The sequence below is a fragment of the Dermochelys coriacea genome, chromosome 18 (assembly GCF_009764565.3).
Source record: "Dermochelys coriacea isolate rDerCor1 chromosome 18, rDerCor1.pri.v4, whole genome shotgun sequence".
In the NCBI taxonomy this organism is placed as follows: domain Eukaryota; kingdom Metazoa; phylum Chordata; order Testudines; family Dermochelyidae; genus Dermochelys; species Dermochelys coriacea.
The window spans coordinates 14910073-14933653 of record NC_050085.1 but is presented as its reverse complement, the minus strand read 5'-3'; the positions used below and the strand labels follow the sequence as shown (position 1 = coordinate 14933653).

Genomic DNA, 23581 nt, shown 5'->3' with positions numbered 1-23581 from the left:
TCTGGTAAGCAGGGACACGGCACGATCCCTGCATATGTGACCCACGCAGGAACGCGGAACCCACTGAATGTTCAGCCTCCACTTTCACTAGAGCTTTGCTGTGGATACTCTAAAGGCAGCCTGCGAAGGGGGGGAGGGCACGCGGCGAGGCACTATTTCAAGGCAGGACCAGAGAGGGTGCTGCAAGGGTTCTGCTAATTACACAGCTGCTTTTGCTACTAGTACGTATTTGCATCAAGAAACCCCTCTGAAATTCAAACTGTCCAATCCAGACTGCCTGACACAGGGCAAGAGAGGGTTTGTCCAGCTCAGAGGATGGGCAATAGGAGATGGAGCCTTTTGCCTCGAGCTCCGCAGTTAGCATCCAGCCCAGAATGGCTGCAGATCCCACCCAATAAATTTTCAGTGGTGGATCTTGGTACAGTTTGTCATAGACAGGTGTCTGCATCAGCAAGATCGGACCCCTTATTGACTGTCTGATGAGCGACCAAGGCCTGAATGGCTGTGGAGCAAACTCTGGGTCAGGGCTGGGACACTTTGGCAGGACTGCGTGGGGGAAATCCCATACTACAGCTGTCCTGCTTACATGAGGGGCCAGTCTCAGGGTCTGTGGGTCTAGCACTAAAATCAGCTCCAACAAGTAAAAAATAAAAAATGTCAAGGGAAGTTCATGCCCTGCACGACACAGCAAGGCAACTGTGTCATTAGCAACAGCTCCGCATGGCCAGCACACCTCCAATCTTTACATATGGAGGCAGAAGAATCTGGTTTCTAGCCATTAGCCCTGATGGGCAACTCTGCAGAGCAAGCCCCGAGCAGTGCCAGCTCGTGCCTACTGCCAAATCCCAGCTGGAGAAGCTTTAAGCTCCACTGCCGGTTGGATGCCCAGATGAGTGGGCACTGGCTGGCACCCCTGTGGAACAGCTCCCCAAGTGAGCCAGAAAGCAGTGACCCTTTCTCATTTCCTGGCAGGGCACCGAGAGGGAGCAGCGTTCCACCACCTTACGAGTGTGCCTGGCTCCTCCTGGCACAGCGGGGTAGCCAGGTTTCCAGCTACATGGCAAAGAGACTCAGCATGCTGCCAGCTGGAAGGCGGCTGTGATATGCGGGGCTCGTATCATCTAGCTGGTGAGGGGCCAGGCTCCTGTGAGGACACCCTGGGCTGCTCTTACAATGCAGCATCAGTCAGGCTGCTTTGCTTTCCCCCCCCTCAGTGCAGACATGCATGCATGCAGGTTCTCAGCCTCCGTGCCCTCCTTCCAATCCCTGGCCTGGAGAGAATGAGGTGGGACGGGGATGCACCAGACAGCTTGCGCCCCCCACCCCCTAACACACATAGAATAGAGAATGCGACTGGATGAGCCACTGCTGCTTCCAAGGGATCAGGTACCCCCCACTCCTGCTCCCCAGCCAAATAAGCAGCTGTCAAGAGGACTTTGGAGAAGAATCCTCCCTCCCAGCCAAACCTTGGCACCATGGAGCCCTCCCTGCATGTTACCCAGCAGGCGTCTGGGCCATGTTTCCTGGGGTGGCAGGATCTCAGGGCCTGACTCTGCACACCCTCCCTCCAGCTTTACACTGCAGGGACTCACTCCGAATTCACACTGGTACAAGTGAGTGCAGAATCAGGCTCCCAGAGGGTCCACCCTGCTCACTGCTTAACCCCTTCATTGCTGACTGAAGAGATCCTTGACAAAGGATCTCCCACTCACTTCCCCCCAACCCCCATGTCCATTGCCAACACATCTGCATGGGTGGAGCTAACCCACACACACCACTGGCATAAAGCCTGGCCCCACTGAAGTTAATGGCAAAAGCTCCCATCGACTTCAATGGGGCCGGCGTCTCAGCCCTGGATTCAGAGACCAGCCCCTAGCTCCTCCTCTCCGCACCTAACCCTACCAGTGAAACGCAAATGGTGCCCACGGCAAAGATCTGCTCTTCCCAAGTGCTGGATGAGAGATTCCCGGCAGCTGTCCTCCCCCTCAAACACCGCTCACTATCTGGCTGCGTGGAACAGGGCTCGGGGTCATGGGGGGAAGCCCAGGGCGGCAGATGGCAATCTATGTGCAGTGGTGGAGGGCAGATGACGGACAGTGAGGAGGGGTGTGTGTGATCTACTTACGCTGGTATCTCATTGGTCAGTTGGCTTGAAAACAAAGAAACAAGGACATTCAGAAGAGACAGACAGACAGACAAAGAGCAACAAGCAACGGGGATGTTAGCACTGGGGATAGGCGGGGAGGCAGAGTGGGGAAAAGGGCAAAGAGTAATTCGTTATCCGGCTCCAGAGATGCCAAATGGTCCCTAGAGCTGGGAACTAACTGGACTAGCTCTAAGAACCATGAGGCTGAAGAAGACCTAGGAAGCTAGTTGAGATGCCCCGTGGATAAAATCAGAGGCTGAGCTACTCTGCTGTGGATTGGACAAGTCCATCATTGCTGGAGGCTTGGTGGGGTCACACAGCGTCAGCCACAGGTGGGCAGCACTGTTTTTAGCCCCTAGCAGCAGGCAGATGCAGAACTGAGGGTAGAATTGACCCCCACGTATGGGATGTAGCTGTCAGGGGAAATGCTGCCTTCAGCTACACCCTAGCTGCTCCCCAGGACTCAGCGGTGTAACTGAGATCTGAATTTGGCCCACAGCATATTAAATGGAAACAAATTCTCCAAAGCCCAGCCTGTGGCAGCCAATTGAAATTCCTGTGTGGGAGGAGATCTCGGCGACACTGTGGATCGACTACAGTCCACAGGTACCTACGTGGGCAACAAATATTTAATAACGGGCTCTTCAATCTAGCAGAGAACGGTCTAACGATCCAATGGCTGGAAGTTGAAGCTGGACAAATTGAGACTGGAAATAAAGCATCTATTTTTAATGGTGAAAGTCATTAGCTACTGGAACCATTTACCCAGGGCTGTGGTGGATTCTCCATCACTGACCATTTTAAAATCAAGACGGGATGTTTTGTTTAAAAGCTCTGCTCTAGGGATTATTGTGGGGCAGCTCTCCGGCCTGGGCTCTGTAGGAGGCAGTCTAGACAATCACAATGGTCCCTTCTGGCCTTGGAATCTATGAATTTCAGGTCTGCAAACCTGGCTTTGGATTTGGCTTCCGTCACCCACACAGTGGAGCCTGGGCCCTGCAGCCTAGTCCCTGATGGATGTTTGGCTACATCACAAGCCACACAAGTAATCACTGGGAGCCAGCCAATTATTATGATAGGAAATTTACAATAAGGAGCCTACAGTTTCCCCAGCCCCATAACCCATTAGTCAGTTATACAGTAAAATATCAGCTTCTGGGGTGCAGGCCAGGCCTAGGACAGTCTCTGACAGCTGGCAAGAAATGAAGCCTGGTTTAAGGTAGCCAAAAGCAGTGGGCAGGGCAGGAAGAGTTCTCAGCAGCACTGCTGGGTCCTTACACTCCTCCTGGCCTCCCCCATTCCAGGGGGATTGATGCAGAGCAGAGATGGGCTGAGCCTAAACCCTGGATCTGAAAACCCTAAACCAGGAACCCTGGTGTTACAGCCAAATCTAGGAAACGGGGAGGGGAGTGGGGGGGTCTGTTCCATCAGGGAGACAGACACAGAAGGAGACTGACAGTGACTGGAGACCAAGACATACAGAGATAGGAGAGCACAGAAGGATGGGGAGCAGGCCCCTGGGAGAGCTGGGTAGCAGTGCTGTAGAGGTCCCTCACGGCAGGAGAGTTTACACGGCAGCTCTTGATAGGGACAGGGCTCCCACTCTCGCTATTCTGCACCCTTAGGACTGCCCAAACTGGCTGGGGGATGTCACTCATCCTCGAAGCTGCAGGACCCTCTCACTCCCCTCAGCCTGCTAGGTTTTCAGGGTACAGTCCCAGATCAGTTCTGGATGTCATAGCACATTGTTGCCATTGGGCGCTGACTCACACCCAGACCAGATGACTTTGATCTGGGCCAGTAACTCCGGAGAGTGGATCCCGCCCAGTTTAGGGACTGCATATGCACCAGACCTCCAGACAACACCTACTGGCCTGGCTGAGTGGGGAAGCTACCAACCTAACTCAAGAGCAAAAATTTGGGTGTATTGTGGGATGGGACTGAAGGGGAGGAAAAGACCAGACCGGGAGAGGGTGATGGGTGAAATCGCAGCTCTGCCTACCCCTGGTTTGAGCGCTTGATTCACATTCCTCTGTGCTATCGGCTTAGCTCCCACCAACACCTCCCCTCCCAACCCCTGGCTTTGATTTAACCTCCCCAAACATCAGTGCAGCTCACCTCTTTGTCACAGCATTGTGGTACTCCATGTAGGTCTTGCCATCAAAGGCAATGGCCTCCGAATCGCCTGCTGCCTTCTCGATGATCACTGGGGACGGGGAGAGGAGAAGCACAAGCAGGGATCACGATACTATTGGTGCATCTCCACAGAGCAATAATAAACCAGCCAGGCACAAAGCGCTCCCGATGGGTCCAGGGCACCTGGCAAACTCGTCTGCTCCTGGGGTGTGTTACGAACTTGATGCCCTGAGCAAGTCCTTGGAATGGTTTGCTATGGCTCACGCACCTTTCGAGCAACTGGGGGCCAGCATGCAGAGCGAGGTCAGGCCAATTTGGGGCTGGAGAGTGCATTGCTCCCGTACAAAGCCACAGCAAAAGACCAGGTTCCTGCCCTAAGGAGCTTCCAGTGGGGACAGAGGACATAGTCCAGACTCAGAACGCATAGGGAGAGCCAGAGGACGGGACTTCTTTTTGTTAACTCAGTTTTCACTGGTGCGCGTTGTGTAGAACACTAACCGCCGCAGGGCACACTGCTCTCACCCAGTCACATCCTGCAATTCTAGAGCACGGCCAGGCCACATGACCCCAAGACCCTTGCCCGGGAACATGGATGGCACCAACAAGAATAAAACCCCAGCCATGGCCTGAGAGCTTCCAGCTGGCTGCCATCAGTTCTCTGCAGAGTCTGGTTAGTAGGCGAGGCCATTGCCAGTGGGGAGTGCAGTCTGGCCCAGGCCCGTTTCCCATCAGCCTCACCTTTCTCGCAATGTGCCCCGGAGAAGCCCCTCGGGCAGGCGCACTCGTAGCTCTCTAGCCGGGGGCTGCACATGCCTCCGTTCTGGCAGGGATTGGGTTTCTGGGAGCAGGGGTGGGAGCGGAAGGCAGAGATCTCAATGGCACTGCGGATGTTCTCTTTCTTCAGGACCGGGACGCCCTTAATGGAGATCTGAAGGGGGGCGCACAGGGAGGGAAACAAGAGGCAGCATGAGGATTACACTCCACTCCCAGCTGGGGTTTGGAGGGAGGGTAGGCACAGAGTCCATCCCAGGAAGAACATGGAAATTCAGCTCATCACCCCCTAGAATGAACCTTCCTGAGCCTGGTATGTCCCCCTGGCATGGCCCTCAAGAACATGCCTTGCCCTGTGGCACAGTGGGGTACAGGGACAGAAGGGCTGCCAACCATTGGGTCCTCACTGCCGGATGCCCACGCAGGGCTCCCCTCGAACCCACAGCCAGCTGCCTTACCTTCTGCACGGCTCCGTCAAAGCTGGTGGAGATGGCCGCGGCACGAGCCAGCTTGCTGAAGTCGGGCACTCCCCCCACATAGAGGGGCTCCTTCAGATTCAGGACGGCGTGAGGAACCTGGGGGCCGGGGAAGAGGGTGAGAGGTGAACCTGGGACCAGGATGCGGAGCGGGAGAGTGAATGGCCCAGCCCTGCAGCCTATCCAGGGAGGCAAGCAGGGCACTGGCTGCATCAGCTGCCCTGTGTGGACTGGCAGGAGCCAGGGAATGGCAGCAGCTCGAGATGGAGACGGGAACTTAGCCAGCTTAAGGGCCCGGCCTGGCAGGAAGGAGGAGACATCAGCTCCCTCCCACCATGACTGAAGCCAACGGTCCCTCACCGAAGGGAAGAGACCCTCTCACTGGGGCAGACACACCAAGGGGAACATTACAGGGAGGAATTCAACATCCCTCCAGTAAATACCTTCACCCTGTGGACCTACAGGGTCACCCTCCTCTAGGGGTGCCAACCCTCCAGGATTGTCCTGGAGTCTCCAGGAATTAAAGATTATGTCACGCGAGGAAACCTCCAGGAATATGTCCAGCCAAAACTGGCAACCCTACCCTCCTCTCCCGTGCACTGCTACCGCCCTCTGCTGGCCACCCTTAAATGCTACAGCTGAGAACACAGCTCTTTTGGCCAACCTTCCCCCTCCCCCGGCTCTTTCTCTCCTTACTGAGAGGCTTTCCTATGGCCCTCTTGCCATGGAGGCTGGGCACAATAATAGATGGAGCCTCCCAGCAAGGAAGAATTATCACCTCCCTTTTTACAGCTGGCGGAACGGTACAGCTGAGACTCGAACTCATGCTGCTGCATTCCCACCCCACAAAACTATCCTTGCCCCACACCTGCAATCCCTGGCACAGCAGAACCAGTGTAGTTGAGATACCAGTGGCTCAACAAGCCTTGGCTTAGTCCACATAGCAAACCAGGCATCTGGCCAGGCTCCAGCCACTGCTCTGGCTGGGTAACTTTATGACAAGTCTTTCCAGAGCCAGATTTCCTCTGTGAGCCACCCGCACTGCTCATGCCAAGGGATGCTGTGTGGAGAATATGCACCCTGTGGAGCTGAGCTCAGCATTCATGCCACGGCACTGGAGAGGTGCTCTATGCACCTTGGCACCAAGTCAGGGTCTGGAATTGAGAGAGCAGGGGGAAAGCAGGGTGGCTACAGGAACAGGGTGTGTCTGAGCTGTGTTCCCCCTGAGTCAGACTGCCACGTTCTTACATGCCAGTAAAAAAGAAGGGATTTCAAATGAATTCAGTTCTGATGAATGTACCAGATAGATTCCCCTGGAGAATGGAGGCCTCTAGGTCAATTTGTGACCTGAGACTTCAAATACAGTAGAACCTCAGAGTTACGAACTGACCCGTCAACCACCCACCTCATTTGGAACTGGGAAGTAAGCAATCAGGCAGCAGCAGAGACAAAAAATAGCGAATACAGCATAGTGCTGTGTTAAACATAAACTACTACAAAAATAAAGGGCCAGTTTAAAAAAAAGATTTGACAAGGTAAGAAAACTGTTTCTGTGCTTGTTTCATTTAAATTAAGATGGCTAAAAGCAGCATTTTTTCTTCTGCACAGTAAAGTTTCAAAGCTGTATTAAGTCAACGTTCAGTTGTAAACTTTTGAAAGAACCACCATAACGTTTTGTTCAGAGTTACGGACAACCTCCATTCCCGAGGTGTTCGTAGCTCTGAGGTTCTACTATAAATAAATATTGACACGCTCTGGTTAGGGCATGTATGTAACCACTGCCCTCTACTGGACAGAATCAGAACTGATCACTTGTGTGTCATAGACCTCAAACAGCAAATAACTATAGGGAGAATCTCTTTTAGCTCACACAGCAGGAGTTTGTGGTCTCAGACCAGGAGGACCTGAGTTCTATCCTTGCTGTCACCATAAAGCCCATGGTGGGCAGCTTAACACCTGGAAAGTTCCAAGTAGGGGCCACAACATTTATCATTCACAACGCAGCAGCGGAAGTTTGCCGCCCGGCCGGCCAAGACGAGGTTATATTAATCACTAACTAACGCTTTGCAGAGTTAAAACAAGAAGGAATGACCAGATTACTGAAATGTGTCGAAATCAAATAAAACTCGCTGAAATTAACGAAGGAAAAGAAACAAAAATATGTCTAGTCTACAGAACCCAGAGTGGGGCTGGTCCGACGGAGAGGGTGGGCAAATGGAGACAAGCATGGATCACTCGGGTTTGAATGGAGGAATGTAAAACATGTCGATGGCATATGAGATGGAAGCGCGGTGGGTTATACTTATCTTTACCTTACGGGATTTCTGAAATCCAGACAGCAGAGGAGGGAAAAATACGAATGAAAATCAAAAGGAAGAGAGAAAGAGAGAGAAACAGGAAATCAGTGGGGTTCCATCATAGCACGCAGAGCTGCAAGTGCATTGGCTAATGTCCATTCCCTCATTAGCAGGCAATTAAGACAGGAAAGATGCAGAATGGAGTGGCAGACGGTGCTGCTGTCCTGCCAGGCGGAACGCTGCTTTAAAAAGGGCAACTTTAATACCAAAGGAAGTTTGAAAAGGGGAAAAAAAGGAGCATTTATGGAAATTAGACAGCCCTTGGCACCCTGCGTCCCCTTTGCTATCGAGGAGAGACCGGTGTTGGAGGAATCAAAGAGCTCTTGTCCTGCTGCAGGTGCATAACGGTCCCATGTTTTAATGGATATCTAAGTCTTGACAGAGGGCACAAATCCAGCCACGTGATTGCACAGTGGAGAGGGAACAATGCCCTGCTTTAAGTTACAGATGGGCACAGCCCACCTCCTCTAAACTGTAGTCTAAATCCAGATGGGCACAGACTACCTACCCTATACTACAGGTGGGCATGGACCACCCATACTCAACTCCCTTGAGGCCTCCAAGCCCTGAGACTCGGTCCCATCTTTAGTTTAAACCCTGATGACTTTGGTAACAAGAGGATGTCAGGCCAGAATCCAAAGCAAAGCCAGCAATCAAACCAGATGAGGTTTCCCCCAGTACCAAAGTCTCTCTCACTGGAAGGCTTATATCCTTCGTTCTTAGAAACTTTTCCATTGCTTGGGAGAAGAGAGTTTGGGGTTGCAGTCCCAGCTCCTCCACTAGTGTGCAAGGAATAGTGTGTGCAAGCAAGACCAGGGCAAAGGCTTGTGTTCCGACACCATGTGTGGAAAAAACAGCCTCGCTCATTTCCTTGGAAAATCTGTATTCAGGTGTTCAGGGGCGTGTTAACCAGCACTTGGAGTTGATTTTCTCTCAGTAAAGTTCAGGATCATCGCTCCCTGATACAGGGGGAGGGATGCTGGAGAAGCAACCACTCACTGGGTAATGATGAGGTCGGGGGTGAGGAAAGGAAGGGGCAGAACGCATCCGCGGTGTGGGTTAGAATGTCAGTGTCGAACCTGCTGTGAGTGGGGCTGTTTGTAGGGAGATGGGAGAAGCGTAGAGGGGAGCTGGGGAGAGAAACCAGAAAAATGCAGCTGCCAGATTGAAAGTGGAGCAGAGAGAGTGGGGACAGATTTTGCTGGCATCTGTGTGATCACGGTAATTGCTTTTAATGACTCAATTTTCTTTCCCCCTGAAAAGCGCTGTCTGACTCTTCATCCAGAGCACCAGGAAAGGCTCCCGAAGCCAGGATCTGGCCCTAACACTAGGCCCCAGTGGAGGAAGGGCCGTGCACCTGCAGCTGCACACAGCCAGGGACCTGCAGCTGGGGATGCCTGACTGAACACAACCCGCAGAGCCAGTGTCTGGGGAATCAGGGACGTCTCTCTTGCAAAGGGGCTGCCAGCTCCCCAGGGCGGGCAAGCAGGAAAAGAAAGGTATAAAAGAAGGGTGGACCTGCTCTGACAGGGAGGAGGCATTCCTCCAGTGACTCAGGGCAACTAAGTGAGGGCTCTGGGGCTAGAGTCCAGCTGGGGAGAAGCTTATCCCACACAGCTCTGCAGAGTATCAGAGGGGGGGCCGTGTTAGGCTGTATCCACAGAAACAACGAGGAGTCTGGCGGCACCTTAAAGACTAACAAATTTATTGGGGCATAAGCTTTCGTGGGTAAAAAACCCACTTCTTCAGATGCATGGAGTGAAAATTACAGATACAGGCATAAATATACTGGCACATGAAGAGAAGGGAATTACCTTAAAAAAGCTCCCTTCTCTTCATGTGCCAGTATATTTCTGCCTGTATCTGTAATTTTCATTCCAATAGCTCTGGAAAGGTACCTCAGATCTGCCGCATGGTGCCCCATCCCTCCCCACCGCTCCCTGGGTTTCCCATGCCCTCCTTCCGCTCCCGAGCACAGGGTACTAAGCATGCCCAGTTGTGTGAAGTGGAAAAATGTCCACTAAATAATGACTGGGGCTGAGACCATTCAACTCGCTTCGCTTGTGAAAGGCGTGGATTTGAAGCCTATCTAAGCTGAAGAGGCCCCAGCTGCCTCCTCTAAAAGAGGTCTGCCTCTCTCGCTGTTCCCCTGGCTTTGCATCCCCATGGGTCTTACTGCAATCAGTGGGGCTGATACAAGAAACCACGGATAGGCTGTGTCAGACTTTGTCAGGTCTCATGGAGGTGGGGACCGTCTCCGGCCAGGATCTCACTGGCCTGCCAACTTACCGGTGACTCTCCCATCACCCTCTCGCCGTTGTTAATCCGCATCACCCCCTTGCGCCTGTTCCTCTCCAGTGACACACTAATCCAGGTGTTCAGAGGGATTGGCTCCTTGCTCCTGGTTATGGGGTTTGGCGAGGAAGAAAGGGGGAAAAAAACACAGCTGGGGTGAAAGTCATCCAACAGATGCAGCGGGTGAGCGGGAGCAGTGCTGGCTGGTATTTCCTATTTGCAACATGGGAGCACCCCCTGGCCAGGGCCCCATTGGGCTGGGCACTGCACACTGTTATGGGAACTAGCTCGAGTAAAGCTAGGCTGGGTACGTCTACGTATGCTGTAGTCACACCTCTGGCTGCAGTGTAGACATGCTAAGGGAGCGACAGGCCCTGCCCCAAGGAGCTTCGTCAAGGGCAAGAGACAGGAAGGATTCTGCTTCCCATTCTACAGATGTGGGGAACTGAGGCCCACAGGGGGGACATCTTCAAAAGTGCCTAAGGACCAGATTTTGAAAAGGCGTGCAGGTGCCTAGCTACGTTGCACTCTGGCCCTCAACTACGTAAGAGTGCCAACACCCATTTTCAGAAAGCACTGAGAAGCCAGAGAGTCTCAATGGAAGTGAACAGGGCTTAGGCTGCTACGGGCCAGATTTCCAAAGGAATTTCAGTTCCTACAGATGAACACAAGCACCATGTGGGATTTGCAAAAGCACCCAGGGCCTCAGGCACCTACCTGGGTTGGGCACCTTTGAAAACCTCGTGAGGTGCCTCTCTGCATCTTTAGGAATCGAAATACCTTTGAGAAATCTGGCTCCAGGCGACAGGCCCAAGGCCACAAAGTGAGGCTGTGGCGGAGGTGGGAAGGGAGCCACGGTCTCCTGGCCTGAAGTCCAAGGCCTTCTCCACTAGACCATCCTTCCAGCTGTGTGTCAAAGGAGGAGGAGCCAAGACTCAACCAGCCAGGACACACAGGAATGGCCCAGCTGGAGGAATCAGCAGAGAGAAAGATCTAGCAGCCCAGCCATCCCTGGCTATTGTCCTGCCTCCATCAGAACAGCTGGCTGCAACATCCCACGTCCCACAATACTGAATGGGGCTTGGCTCACCCCACACTGCTGGACGCTCTGGTGAAACACAGCAGATTGACTGACACAATTCCCCATGACAGGTCCAAGCTGCCCCCTCCCCCATGACACCCTGCCATTTTAGTAGTGGCGCTCATCAGTGTTTTGAGATGTGTCAGTCAATCTTCCCTGGGAAGCCCCAACCTGTGACAAGCGTTAGACTCAACTGGCCTCAGCTGGCCTACGTCGATGGAGCTGGATTGACATCACTTGGGCTACACTGACTCCCACCAGGTAAGGATCTGGCCCGGTATTATTAACGTGGAAGATAAGCAAGCACCGAGGGAGACAGATTTAACCCCACGGCTGCCTTGGGGCGGGGGAGAGCCCCAACCCCTCCCAGAAGCTGGCGGAGGAGTCTGACAGCAGGGGCACGTTGTACAGAAGTAGTAACCGCTCTCTGGTGAAAGGGACGCATCATGTGTCACTAGGACAAACAAGTCTCCTCTCCAGGTGCTGGGACATGATTGCTGTAGGGCCTGGGAGTCAAGGCCAGAATCAGCGGGACCGGAGATGAACTGGGGAACAGTTACCCGATTAAAGTGAGCCCTGTTCATTTTGGCTGCTAGATCCAACGGCCTCACTGGGGTTTTGCTTAGGGGCCATGCCAGCTGCTTAAAGCTAGGGCTACTGCAGATCTGCCCCACATTCCACTCATCACCTGTGGTGGGTCTGGCCCCGGTGCCTGCTAAGGGGAGCGCTGCCTGGCTGTTTTCACTCCCACTGCCCCGGCTCCTTGGAGGAGCACCACAAACCAATGGGTGAGGGGCCGGAGCCAAAGGGTCCTGGAGTTAACCCCCTCCACCCTTCCTTCCACTCCTTGGTCCCTTTCTGTGCCGCCCCAGCAGCTAACAGGGCTAGGGGCCTGTTCTGGCGAGGCAATGCCCCCTCCATAGGGGGGGCCCTAAAGCCCAAAGCGGAGCCTCAAAGCCAGCGCTAGGGCACTTTGATCTAGAGAACAGAGCCCCGCTGCCAGCAGGCCAGTGAGCGCCCCCCACCCCAGCAGCCATGGGGCACGTACTTGAGCACAGCTGCTCCTTTGCCCAGGTCGTATCTGTATTCCAGGTAGCCATCGTGCGAGGCCAGAGAGATAAAGTCCCCTTTGCCGTCCGTCTTCTGCCCGTTGTAGAAGATCATGCCGCTGGGGTTCCGGGCCAGGAACACGACCTCCATGGACAGCTCGTCCCTGAGGAAAGAGGGCATGAGTGCCGCCCTCCCAACCAGCCACCCCAGGGCTATTGCCACGCGAGGCCAGGCAGAGTCTCTCCCTTCATCCCTCTCACGGGGCTGAGCCACAAAGTCTCTGCATCCCACCAGAGCGATGAAGAGGAGCCAGCCTGACAGCCCAGGGCAGCAGCCTCCTCTGTTCAGCCACGGAACGGGGACAGCAGCTGGCCAGCTTCCTCCTCCCACAGCCCGAGGGCCTCTGGCCTGTGTGGCACAGAGCCCTTGAGGGCCAAGTCTCCCTGGGCCCATTGGCTCAGCTTGCAGTGCTGTGGCTATCTGCGCGAGGGTCCTTTCCATCCCGGGACCCCCTCCCACTTAGCAGTGTGGGAAGAATGGGTCATGGGGGGTGCTGTGCTTGGGGAGGGAGGAGAGCAACCCCCCATCTCTCAGGAACAATCCTCAGCCCCCTTCCCATCCCAGCCACCCCAGGAGCCCTGTACCTCCTGCTCACACTTCCCCTCCCCATCCACACTGGCTTCTCTGTAGCCGTGAAACACACTTACTGCAGCTCACGCACGAAGGTCTGCAGCCCCCTCAGCTCCAGGTAGGAGAAGCCGTTGAACTCTGGGAGGAACGGCCGGGTCTGGTCCTGCTCCATCACTGAGTCAGAAAACAAGGAGTGAGATGGGAAAAGGAGAAGCCACTTGGGTCTGTGCCCCCAAGCCCCAGGCGGGGGGGCAAGTGCCCCCGGCACACAGAGACCCTCCCCCCCGCACTCGCCAGGCCCCATCGCAGCCCACCTGCCTCGCAGAACTCCCCTTCCCGCCCCATGGGGCACTCGCACTTGGCGCCTCCCTCGGGCAGCACAGGCAGGTGGGCAGAGACGTGGCAGGGGTTGGGTCGCATGGGTTCCTCTCATCGGCACAGGTCGGACCTAGGGGAGAAAAACAGCACATCAGGGAGGGGTCTCGGGGCTGGGGTGAGGCCGGAAGCTATAGGCTCACGTACATCAGAATGTGCGCACCAGGGAGGAATGTTATCTGGTCCCTGTAGCCTACCTCTGACTGATCCATCTGGGGGCAGCTGCACTGGCTGGGTCAGCAATGGAGTGATGGCCTTGCCTGGCACTAGGGGGCAGCCACGCTGTGGGAGGTTCTGCCTTTCGGTCACATAAAACCCAAGAGCCTTGACTTATGAGCATTTATTTTTTTGTAAGAGCAGCTGGGTATTAACTCCGGAGTCCAGGTCTCAGGATTCACCTCCAATGGGGCACTGTTGCGGCGCAGTGCTACTCAGCCACCACATCCCACCCCAGAGGTGGCTGCATTCCCAGCGGTGGGTGGGGACATGATCACCTAAGCATGGGATCTCTTAGGGTGGGCAAAGGGGACTCGTGATTAGGCCACCCCCCAGGGATGCCTTGCTTCATTCCCCCAGGCTTCTCACCTGTGTATCCTTTGAGACACTGGCAGTGGAAATCTCGGCCTCCTTGACGTGGCAGATGGCACCGTGGTGGCAGGGGTCGGGGTGGCAGGGGTTGTTACGCACTCTCACCACCTGCGCTGCCGTACAGCACATCACTGCCCTTCTCCCGCAGGTCATACATCTGGTTGTTCACATCCAGGAGGCGATGCAGCCCCTCAGGCCAGCGGTGGCCACGTGCGATCTGCCACCCTGAAGGACGGGAGGCGGCGCTCGGAGAGATAGCTGGGCCAGGGCACGAAGGCCATGTGCACCTAGTAGCCTGGCTTTGGCTGGCTCATTTGCAGAACCCAGGCCAGGATCCTCCCTCCAAGCCCGCTCCCCCTCTGCCCAGGAGAAGGGGCTCCCCCCCGGCCCTCTGAGCTCCGAGAGCCGCCTGCCTCTAACATCACCCCAGATTTTGCTCCAAAGAGGATTCAGGTGCTGGCCCTCAACCCCACCTTTTCCCTCGAAGGATGCACTGCCAGAAGCCACCAGCGGAGAGCGCTAGAACCCCGGGAGCAGCAGTTCTGCCAGGGGAAGCTAAGTCCACCCACTACTCACACAGCCATCTGGTCTTCCGGCACCCTCCGATGAACAGATCTGTATCAAGGTTCAGCCCGTCGGTAACCACTGGGGCTCTCCCGTTCACTGGGGCTCCCCGTCCACCGACAGCATGCCATTACGGCGGTTCCGGTTCACCACCAGCTGGTGCCACTTGCCAGGCTCCACGGGCACCTTGCTGGTGATTACGCCTGTACCAGATCCTGTGTTGAACCTGAAATGAAGGAAGGGGGCAGTGGGCTGGAGGTGGCGTCGTGGCTACTGCTGTGTCTGAACTGCAGGGAAAGTGGTGCTTGGGACAGCTTCTCAGTTAGATGCTGCAACCACATCCCAGCTGCCACTTTCCACCACAGAGGTGGCTGCATTTCAGTGGTGGGTGATGTGAACTTTGTACACTTTGGAATCTAAGGGTAGGCAAATTGGACTCATTACATGGCCTCCCCTGAGGACCTCCCCCGAATCTGCAGGGCCCCCGGCCACTGTTTCATTTCAAACAGAATTTTCATTTTGGCTTTTGAAACCCCCAACACGTACAGGGTTTGATTTTTGGATTCTCCTTTCTCTCCATCCTTTTCCAGTAGAAAACAGGGATTAGAAAAAGGGGCGGAGCACAACCCCCCAAAATCAACACCCCAAAAATGTTCAGGTTTTGAAAACCAAATGTTTTCATTGGGTTTTGCTGAAAACCTGGTTGGTGGGTTGGGTTTTTTTGGAGAAGTGTTTGTTTCCTTCAAGACCCCTTTTATTTTTTGGTCCTTCTGATCTTAACAACTGGATCACTAACACCCCATTCTTCAACCCACCACTCTGGACCCTGGAGCTGGCTGGGTACCCACCCCCTGCTCCTGCAGCTGTCCAGTGCTTTGCATCCATCAGCCCCAAGGGGTGGCCTGTAGGAGGCAAACCTTGCTGGGCCAGGGTAGAAGCCACCACCTGCTCCAGTGACACCTGGGCACTTTTAAAGAGGAGGCTGTCCAGCTGCAGTCGGATGACCTGGAGAGCCGGGAGCTGGCGAGGCTATGCGGAGAGCTCGGGCTGAGGACAGCCTGGCTGGGAGGCACCCTGGACAGAGGGGCCTGCATAGTAAAAAGAGACAGATGAATCTGTGCTTTCAATGACTGAGCGACCCATGGAACGTCCCAGGGAGTTGGGTCCCTGCTCACGCAGCCAGGCGGCTCCACTTCCTTCCCCGCCGAGTAGCCCCTGATGGGGGATGGGCCCAGGCGGATGGCTAGGGACACCCACCTGAGCTCCACGAAGCTGCTGACCAGCGCCAGGGAGATGAAGTCCTTGCCCCGGCTCTGCCCGTTGTACAGCAGCAGCCCGCTGAGCTCGGAGGCCCGGAACTCCATGGCGATGCGCACCGTGTGGTAGGCCTTCATCATCTTGAAGGCCAGGTAGGACTTCCCGCCGAAGGCGGGGATGAAGTACCTGATGGCTGTGAGCACAGACGGAGAGAGGACGGGGCGCGGCGGGAGAAAGCGAGAGAGAGAGACAACCCCTGATGTGAGTCCGAGAGCACCACCCTCCCTGCACGTCCAGGGGAAGGGGTCAGAGAGGGAAAGGGCATGCTAGGCCCCACCCGCTCAACCCCAAGTCATTGTGGGATCAGTCCCCTACACCATCCTCCTTGGTCATTTACCAGCCTACTGCTCAATGCCCCCAAGTGATGGGGCTTCCATAGAGCGATGATTCCACAGCCTTGTAAATCTCGCTGTTACCATCACCCCCCGTTATTTACCTCATGTTTCCTCTTGTTCGATTTCACCCCTTTGCTCCCAGCTAGACCCATGCGGATGCCCCTTAGTTCTCCTCCTCCCTCCGGGTCAGATATGCCTTTCACACACTCAGACAGCTGCCCCGTCCTGCACCCCGAGCTGTGTGCATCGTTCCTCACAACCCAGCCCCTCCAGCCTCTGGATCATTTTTCTCTCTTCTCCCTGAATCCCATACGACAGAGCTACATTTATCACCCCAGTTCTTATTTAGTGTAGCTGAGATTTTCAAAGGGATCTGGACAGTCAATTCCCATTAACTTTAACAGGCCTGGATATCCACATGCAAAGGTGGCTTTGAAAGCCTCAGCTTTCGACATTCGGGGCAATAATTTCCAGGAATCAACACTTTACAGTCCCGTCCTGCACCCCAGCCCAACCCTGATTCGCCATTCTGAGCTGTCAGCGAACGGGAACTGCTTCGGTCGCAGGATGCAGCTAGTTTGGAATAGGCTGATGAGCAGCACAGAGGGCTGGGGGATAGGTCCTGAACCCCCCAGGTGCATCCACTGTGGTACGAGAGAACACTTTGAGCTGTCACTGTGCTAGACCGTACCCAGCGTTCATTGGCCTCTGAGGCTGAGATCAGCATGTTCCACTAGCTGGTATGACCCGCCCAGAGCTCACAATCCTCATGCGGCAGGGCACTAGTGCATCACTGACTAGGGTCAGGAAGAATTTACTGTCAGACGCTTCGCCTCACTAAGGCTGTCGTATTTCTAATGGGGTGCCTTATATGGGGAGTGTCACGCCTGTTTTGAACAGAAGCAAGACCTGGGCCTAAAGGGACCACTGGCCTGTTTCAGTGTGGCATTTCTAGCCTCCTCCAGACTGCAGTGCCGCTGTAGGGGCAGAGGGAGAGAAAAGATGGTTTTGAATTTGGGCCTGATTTGTAAAGAAAATGAGTGACAATTCATAGAATCGCAGAAGTGTAGGACTGGAAGGGACCTCGAGGGGTCGTCTAGTTCAGTCCCCTGCACTCAAGGCAGGACTACATAATAACTAGACTATCCCGGACAGGTGTTTGTCCCGCATGATGCATGCACAACTGTGCACGCAAATGGCTAATTGCATTCATTTGCACACACACTGCCTGATCTGGGTACCCCATTGCATATGCAAGTTGGGTGTGCCTAACACAAATCCGGATCACTGTTATTCACTGGGAACCATGGGCTGTGCCTGCCCACCGACTCTCCATCTCCAGCTGGAGTCACAGGGGGCTGCTGGGGCATAGCACCTCATAATCAGGCCCCCTGGCATTCATTCACTGCTCCCCACAGACAGGGAGTCACCTACATTTCTCACAGACCGCTCCCCCTTTTCCTGCGGGCAGCTGCAAGTGAACTCCTTCCCGTCGTCCTCACAGGTGCCGCCATGCAGGCAGGGGTGGAAGTCACAGGGCCGGGCTGGCTTCTTGGTGGCGGGGGGTTGGCGCGTGGGCTTCCTCCGGTGGTGGCCGGCACAGTGGTGGTGGGTCTCCTGGTGGTGGCGGGCCCTGCCATCTTGGTGCTGGCCTCTCCATGGCCTCCGGGGGCAGGACGTGGGCAGCAGTGGGGGCAATAAACCTCCGGGTGGGGATAGGAGCCATGGTGGTGGCAGTTGTGGTGGTGGTGTGGTGGTGAAGAGCCTGGGAATCCAGTCTGAAACACAGCAAGGGGGGATTGGTCCTCAGGAGGAACCTGGCACCCAGCTGGCATCCCCGGGGAAGGTATGGGGCTGGGAGCCGGATTCCTGGGTTTAATTTCCAGCTTTCAGAATGAGGTATCTCATCAGAGCGGCAAGGTGCCTAGGAGTTGGGACTCCGGGTTCTACTCCTACCTCTGGAAGTGCTGTCTAGGATTAGAGTGTGTGAAGCTCACTCAGGACTCCTGGGTTCTATTCCTAGCTCTGACAATGAACTCCGGCTAGACAATTTACCTGCCCGTACCTCAGTTTCCTCACCTGTAACATGAGATTAATGGTTTTTCAAGGGTTGCTGTGGGGTTGAGCCTTGATCCCAATCCTTCCCACCCCCCTACAAGGGTTGGTTCATGCAGGAAGTAGCATCCTCTGCCCTCCATTGGGCCTGGATGAACCACTGCAAGGGATGAAGGCCGAAGAACTGTCTATTCCACCGCATTGAAAGGCTGGAGAAAAGTCAGCCTCATGGCTCAACCGCCCCACTTCCACCTCTCTCCCCATAGTTTTCCCCTCCGACTAACAGCCCTTCCTTGGGGATCAGGAGACTCGCTGCATGAGCTAGCAGGTGTGTGGCTTTAGCAGCTCTCTAGCCTATCTGGGGTGTTTGCAGAGTGGCTGTCACTGATGTACGTCAGTGCTAATTACACTAAATATGCTCTCTAATCAAACTGAACTGCACCTGACATCAATACTAGCTTGCACTTCACTATTCTCCGGCAGGTCAATAGGAAATCGATTGTTCAGGCCCATGGGGCGACCCGGCTGTCTCCCCTGGCCTCGCGGTTACCACAGTGGTGGGGTGTTTGACGATTTTGTGGGCACTCAAGCCCTGTGACCTGAGCCCTTGTGCTGCAGCATCATATGGCATCCAACCTCATGGGGATGCAGGGGGCAAGATTATTGCTGGGGTTGCAGGGGGTGGTGTGGGAGAGCAGATTATAGTGTGGGGGGTTCTGTTCCATGCACAGGCAGTAGGAGAAGAAATGGAGACAAGGGCCAGACCCTCAGCTGGTGTAAATCAACACTCAAGGGAGCTGCCCAGATTCACGCCGGCCAAGGATCTGACCTGACAGTGAACTGGGGTCCGGATGTGATTTTTTGGGCTAAGGGAGCCCAGTGGTTCCCAAGGAGCCAAGCTGCACAAAATGCAGCCCCCAGCGTGTCCCGGAGACCAGCACCACCCTGGCAAAGCCGAGCGTTACGGACTCTGCGGATGAAACGCCCTCCGGAGGACAAGGTGCATTGGATGGGCTCCAGCCAGAGAGGAAAAGGACCAGCCGAGGACAGAAGCAGGGAGGACAAGAGACAGTGAGTGACACAGGCAGACCGAGGGCGCAAAGCGCTCACCAAAGTCCATGAATTTGATGTGTTCCTGCTGAGGCTTCTTCACGAGGATGGGCCTCCTCTTGGAGGCCTTGATCTGCTTGAGCAGGGCCCTCTGCACCTCAGCCGCTGTGTAGGAGGTGGCTGCTCACACCAAGGAGGAAGAAGGGAAAGGCACCGAGTGAGGACAGGGTAGCTCTCGCCCGCCTTCCTTTTCATGCCATCCCCTTGAAGCATCCGATGCTTTTCATTCCCTTTCCTTCCCCGCCGCAGCCCCACAGCCCTCCCCCTGGCGCGCCTGCCGCATTCGCTGAACAAAAGACCTGGCGTTCGGTGTTGTAACAAGGCACTTTCCTGCCTAGCTCATGCGATTTCCTTGGGTTTGTGGCAGCTCCAGCCCCGTCCTCCCGCCCCCGGCTCTCTCGCCCCACCCCTCCAGGCAGATAGCACCGCACCGCCAGGGAGCATCGGCAGAGATCCGAGAGGGTGGCTCTCACCTGGGTCAAAGTGGGACTCCACAATGACGCGGACCGCACTGCTCTGGCCCAGGTCTCGCACCCGGATGCTCTTGAAATCCTTCTTCACATCGGAGTTCCGGAAAAGCTCGTCCAACTGGTTGGCCAAGGGGGAGAAACACAAAGCAAGGGAGTCAGACTGGGGCATGGACTTAGGGTGCCCGCACCTCCTTTCAGCCTCAGGAGCCTGGCCTACCCAAACCCAGCAGTCCCTGTTCCCACCTCCCCACCTACTGGGTTCCATATTTGAGCCTCTGCTTACTACGAATAGGAGCAGCAGGATTATACTAGCGTGCTGGCCCTAACTGAGATCGGGAACCCCTCCTTGGGCCAGGCTCTGCGCAGACACTCCCTCCCCCCAAATGAACTCGCACCCCCTCCTCCATTGTGCCAGGTGCTGCACAGACCCCCTGATCACGATCAGCCCTTCATCCCCTCCTGCCCCACATTATGCCAGATACCGAGCAGAGCCCCCTGACTGAGATCAGGCCACCAACATTGTGCTGGACAATGTGCAGACCCCTGACCAAGATTGGGCCCCCATTTTGCTAGGCATTGAGCAGACCTGACTGACTGAGATCAGGCCCCTATCATGCTGGGTGCGACACAGACCCCTGTCCGAGATTCCCCCGTTACCTCCCCTCCTGTGCCAGGCACTGGGCAGACATTTGGGGAGAGAGAGAGTCCCAGCCTGATGAGCTCACCATGGACGGTAAACGAAGACAGACAAGGGTGGGGAACAGGGAATATCTGTATGCCCACTTCACAGATGGGGAACAGAGACAGGAAAGCCAGATTTATGAAGGTATTTAGGCACCGAAAGATGCAGATTGGCACCTACCGGCATTTTTAAAAGCACCTAAGCCAGTTCGGTGCCCAACTCCCACCCCCCACTGAACCCCTAGCTACATCTTTAGGCACCTCAATACTTCTGAAAGTCTGGCCTTGAGAGTTGGAGCATCTTGCCCAGGGTTACCCAGGGAGTTTGTGGCAGCACTGGGAATTGTATGTAGATCCCTTGAGTCCCAGCTCAATGCCTTAACACATCCTTCCATCTGTCCCTCACCCCGGCTGGATCCAAGCCCCGCACTCTTTCACCTCAGCCAGAGGGCAAGGACACAAGGGTGTCCTAAAGGAAAGGTTCCATGGGGTTCTCTACACTAGGGAAGTTCCTCCTCTCCCCACCCCAGATAGGTCCTAATATCTCCATGTACTAAAGGGACATACCAATAGCCACGCAAAATGCCTGTTGCTAAGGGAATGAAGGGTGACTGACACACAGGACCAGGTTTTAGTCTTGGCTCAGCCACAACATACTACGCGACAAATGGCACCTACCCATTCTGTGCCTCAGTTTTCCCATCTGTAAATAGGGGTGATGAAATCTACCCCCTGAGCAGTGGCGAGGACCAAGGTATTTTGAGATCCCCTCCTGGAAGCCTCTATCGCAATGCAAAATACTGTTACTGTTACATGTAGCTGCATGAACCCATATGCCAAGTGCACGTCTACTTACGTAACTGTACCAAGCACTTGCCAAATTTCTAGGTACCACCCGGAACAGTCTCTGAATGCTAACTACGCTTGTTCCACTCATAGGGATGCTGTGCATTCGCTGTGCCACACGGCAGCCTGCAGCACACTATTGCTCCTCTGTCTCACCCGCTGCCTGGTGCATCTAAGGGGCCAAGCGCTCACCTGCGAGCTGGCAAAGGCAGAGGGAGTGGTGTGTGTGCAGCGTGTCCTTTACAAGTCTTGAAAAAGCAGGGACCTGTATTTACAAAAGCGACTTCCCGAGGTCTGGGAGAGTCTGGCAGAGCTAAGCATGGAGCAGAGACACAGGGCTGGGACAGCTGCTTTCTAGGGCGTTTTTCATTAACACACATACACTTATAGCAACTGAAATGCCCAAAGCAACACCCCTTAGCCAAGCAGCCTCACACTCCCGATCCATGAGAGCTCTTGAGTTTGGGGGTTTTCAAAGTTTGCTTCCAAGTTTGGGGTTTAAGCCTCTCTCTAATTATAACAACACAGAGCAAACTTTATCCGAGGATCTCAAAGAACTTGACATAGGCAGCAAGGTCTTATTGTTCCCATTTTACAGATAGTAACACTGAAGCACAGAGGAGTGTGTGCGTAGGGGAGTGTGTCTTACCCAAGGGCACATGGGGCTTCACTGGCACAGTCAGGAATATTAACCAGGTCTGAAACCAGTTCTCCCATCCACTAGAAAGCTCTGCCCCATTGTATTAACGCTGGGAAAGTACATCCCGGTGAATGCGTTCTGGACGCATTCCAGTGCCAGGTTTCCCCATTAACCGCTTTGCCTCACGTGGAGGGAGTGGGCAGAGAAGAGTTGCCATTGGAACACTGGCATTGCCACAGTCAGGTACCTTGTTGACACATGGCAATGCTGAAGGGGTGCGTCGGGCACATATTCACTCAGCGTGCATGAGATCCCCGGGCCCACTCAAGGCCAGTCCATGGAGACAGATGAGCCCTGTTGCTTGCAGCATTTAAGAGAGATTCTCTGTTAGCTCCCATGTCAGAGGCGTGTGTTCTTGGAGCCAAAGTCACGAGTTCTATTCCCCACGTGCTGCACAGGGCTAAGTTACATTTACCCTCGTAGAGCAGCTTAATGAAGGATACCTAACCATCACACTCTGAGCCAAGGAGGATAGTTCCTCCCTTTCACCAAGTGCAGGGCCAAGGCTCCCAGGGCAATCAACTCACCACACTCTCGATGCTCCTGGCCGTTTCCCCAAAGAGCTCTGATTTGGGGTCAGCCATCTCGGGCGTGTAGAAAAGCTCCTGGCCCTCCACCTCCTCCAAGATGAGGACTCCCTGGAAGACCTTGGTGGCTATGGGAAGGAGGGGCAATCAAAAAACAAGACAGACTTATTTAGCTGGCTAGCTGGAAGGGGGTTGGCAACAAACAGCTGAGTGGAGCGTTCAGTCCCTGGCGGGGGTGGATGGTAGTGTGTGGGTAGTGCCAGGGCTTGGGTTAGTTTTGATGGCTATGGAGGATTAGTCTGAGGTTGCTGGAGCAGGTGGGTCAGATGGCAAAAACCAGGCTAGAGATGGCAGCTTTTACCATACGGTTTCCTCTGAACTCTGGCCCGGATAGCAGCCCCCCTGGACCGGCTGGGTAACAAGAGAAAGACGTTAGCCAGAGCAGGACACAATCAATAAGGCAGGATCAGATATGTGCATGCAACACACAGAGGCAGCTGAGGGAGTCCATAGGTAATCAGGTCCCCTGGCAAGGAGAATTCCCTGGCTGGGAGAGGGAACTGGGGAGCCTGTTTGTAGGTTCTGGGGATCTGTAGTCTGACGCTTCCTGCAGGTTCCCACCGAGCCACCCAGAAATCAGAGGAAGGGATGGAAACAGCAAGGAGCCCTGCAAAGGGGACCCCCCCTCCCCAGAGAGCCCGATGGGGTGCACAGGAAGCTGCAGGAAGCAACCCTCCTGGCACTAGCATTAGTACATGGAGGGATTGCACCCCCTTATGGGGTGGGGGTACTGTACGCAAAGAGAAGGGGGCATCCCACTGGAAACCCCACCGCAGGGAGTGTCGGGGGGGTGGGGACACCAAGGAGAACCTTGAGAGAAACCCACCTGGAAAGCACCTGGGGCGGGAACTGGTTTGCTAAGCTTGGGAGCAGGACGACAAGGGCCCATATCAGGAGCAAGTGCTTGGGGCTCCGGAGATGCGCACACCGCACTGAGCGCCCCAATTCTCATGCCTTCCGGGCACAGGACGAGTTCAGAAGGAAACTCTCAAGTCTCTCACTCAGCGAGAC

At 55.0% G+C, this 23581-nt stretch overlaps 1 protein-coding gene across 1 annotated transcript in view; it reads right to left on the bottom strand.

Annotated features, from left to right (window-relative positions):
- AGRN (agrin) overlaps nucleotides 1-23581 on the bottom strand; it is a 221870-nt gene that overhangs the window by 7215 nt on the left and 191074 nt on the right. The window contains 26 exon segments of the mRNA XM_043499853.1: nucleotides 4265-4352; nucleotides 5021-5210; nucleotides 5512-5628; nucleotides 7842-7853; nucleotides 10176-10287; nucleotides 12311-12475; nucleotides 13020-13116; nucleotides 13257-13352; nucleotides 13355-13390; nucleotides 13903-13935; nucleotides 13938-13998; nucleotides 14000-14088; nucleotides 14091-14114; nucleotides 14117-14130; nucleotides 14482-14503; nucleotides 14506-14571; nucleotides 14574-14695; nucleotides 15727-15919; nucleotides 17556-17585; nucleotides 17588-17710; nucleotides 17713-17781; nucleotides 17784-17870; nucleotides 17873-17899; nucleotides 19287-19406; nucleotides 19760-19874; nucleotides 22511-22638. Of these exon segments, the coding sequence (XP_043355788.1) occupies nucleotides 4265-4352; nucleotides 5021-5210; nucleotides 5512-5628; nucleotides 7842-7853; nucleotides 10176-10287; nucleotides 12311-12475; nucleotides 13020-13116; nucleotides 13257-13352; nucleotides 13355-13390; nucleotides 13903-13935; nucleotides 13938-13998; nucleotides 14000-14088; nucleotides 14091-14114; nucleotides 14117-14130; nucleotides 14482-14503; nucleotides 14506-14571; nucleotides 14574-14695; nucleotides 15727-15919; nucleotides 17556-17585; nucleotides 17588-17710; nucleotides 17713-17781; nucleotides 17784-17870; nucleotides 17873-17899; nucleotides 19287-19406; nucleotides 19760-19874; nucleotides 22511-22638 (2236 nt within the window).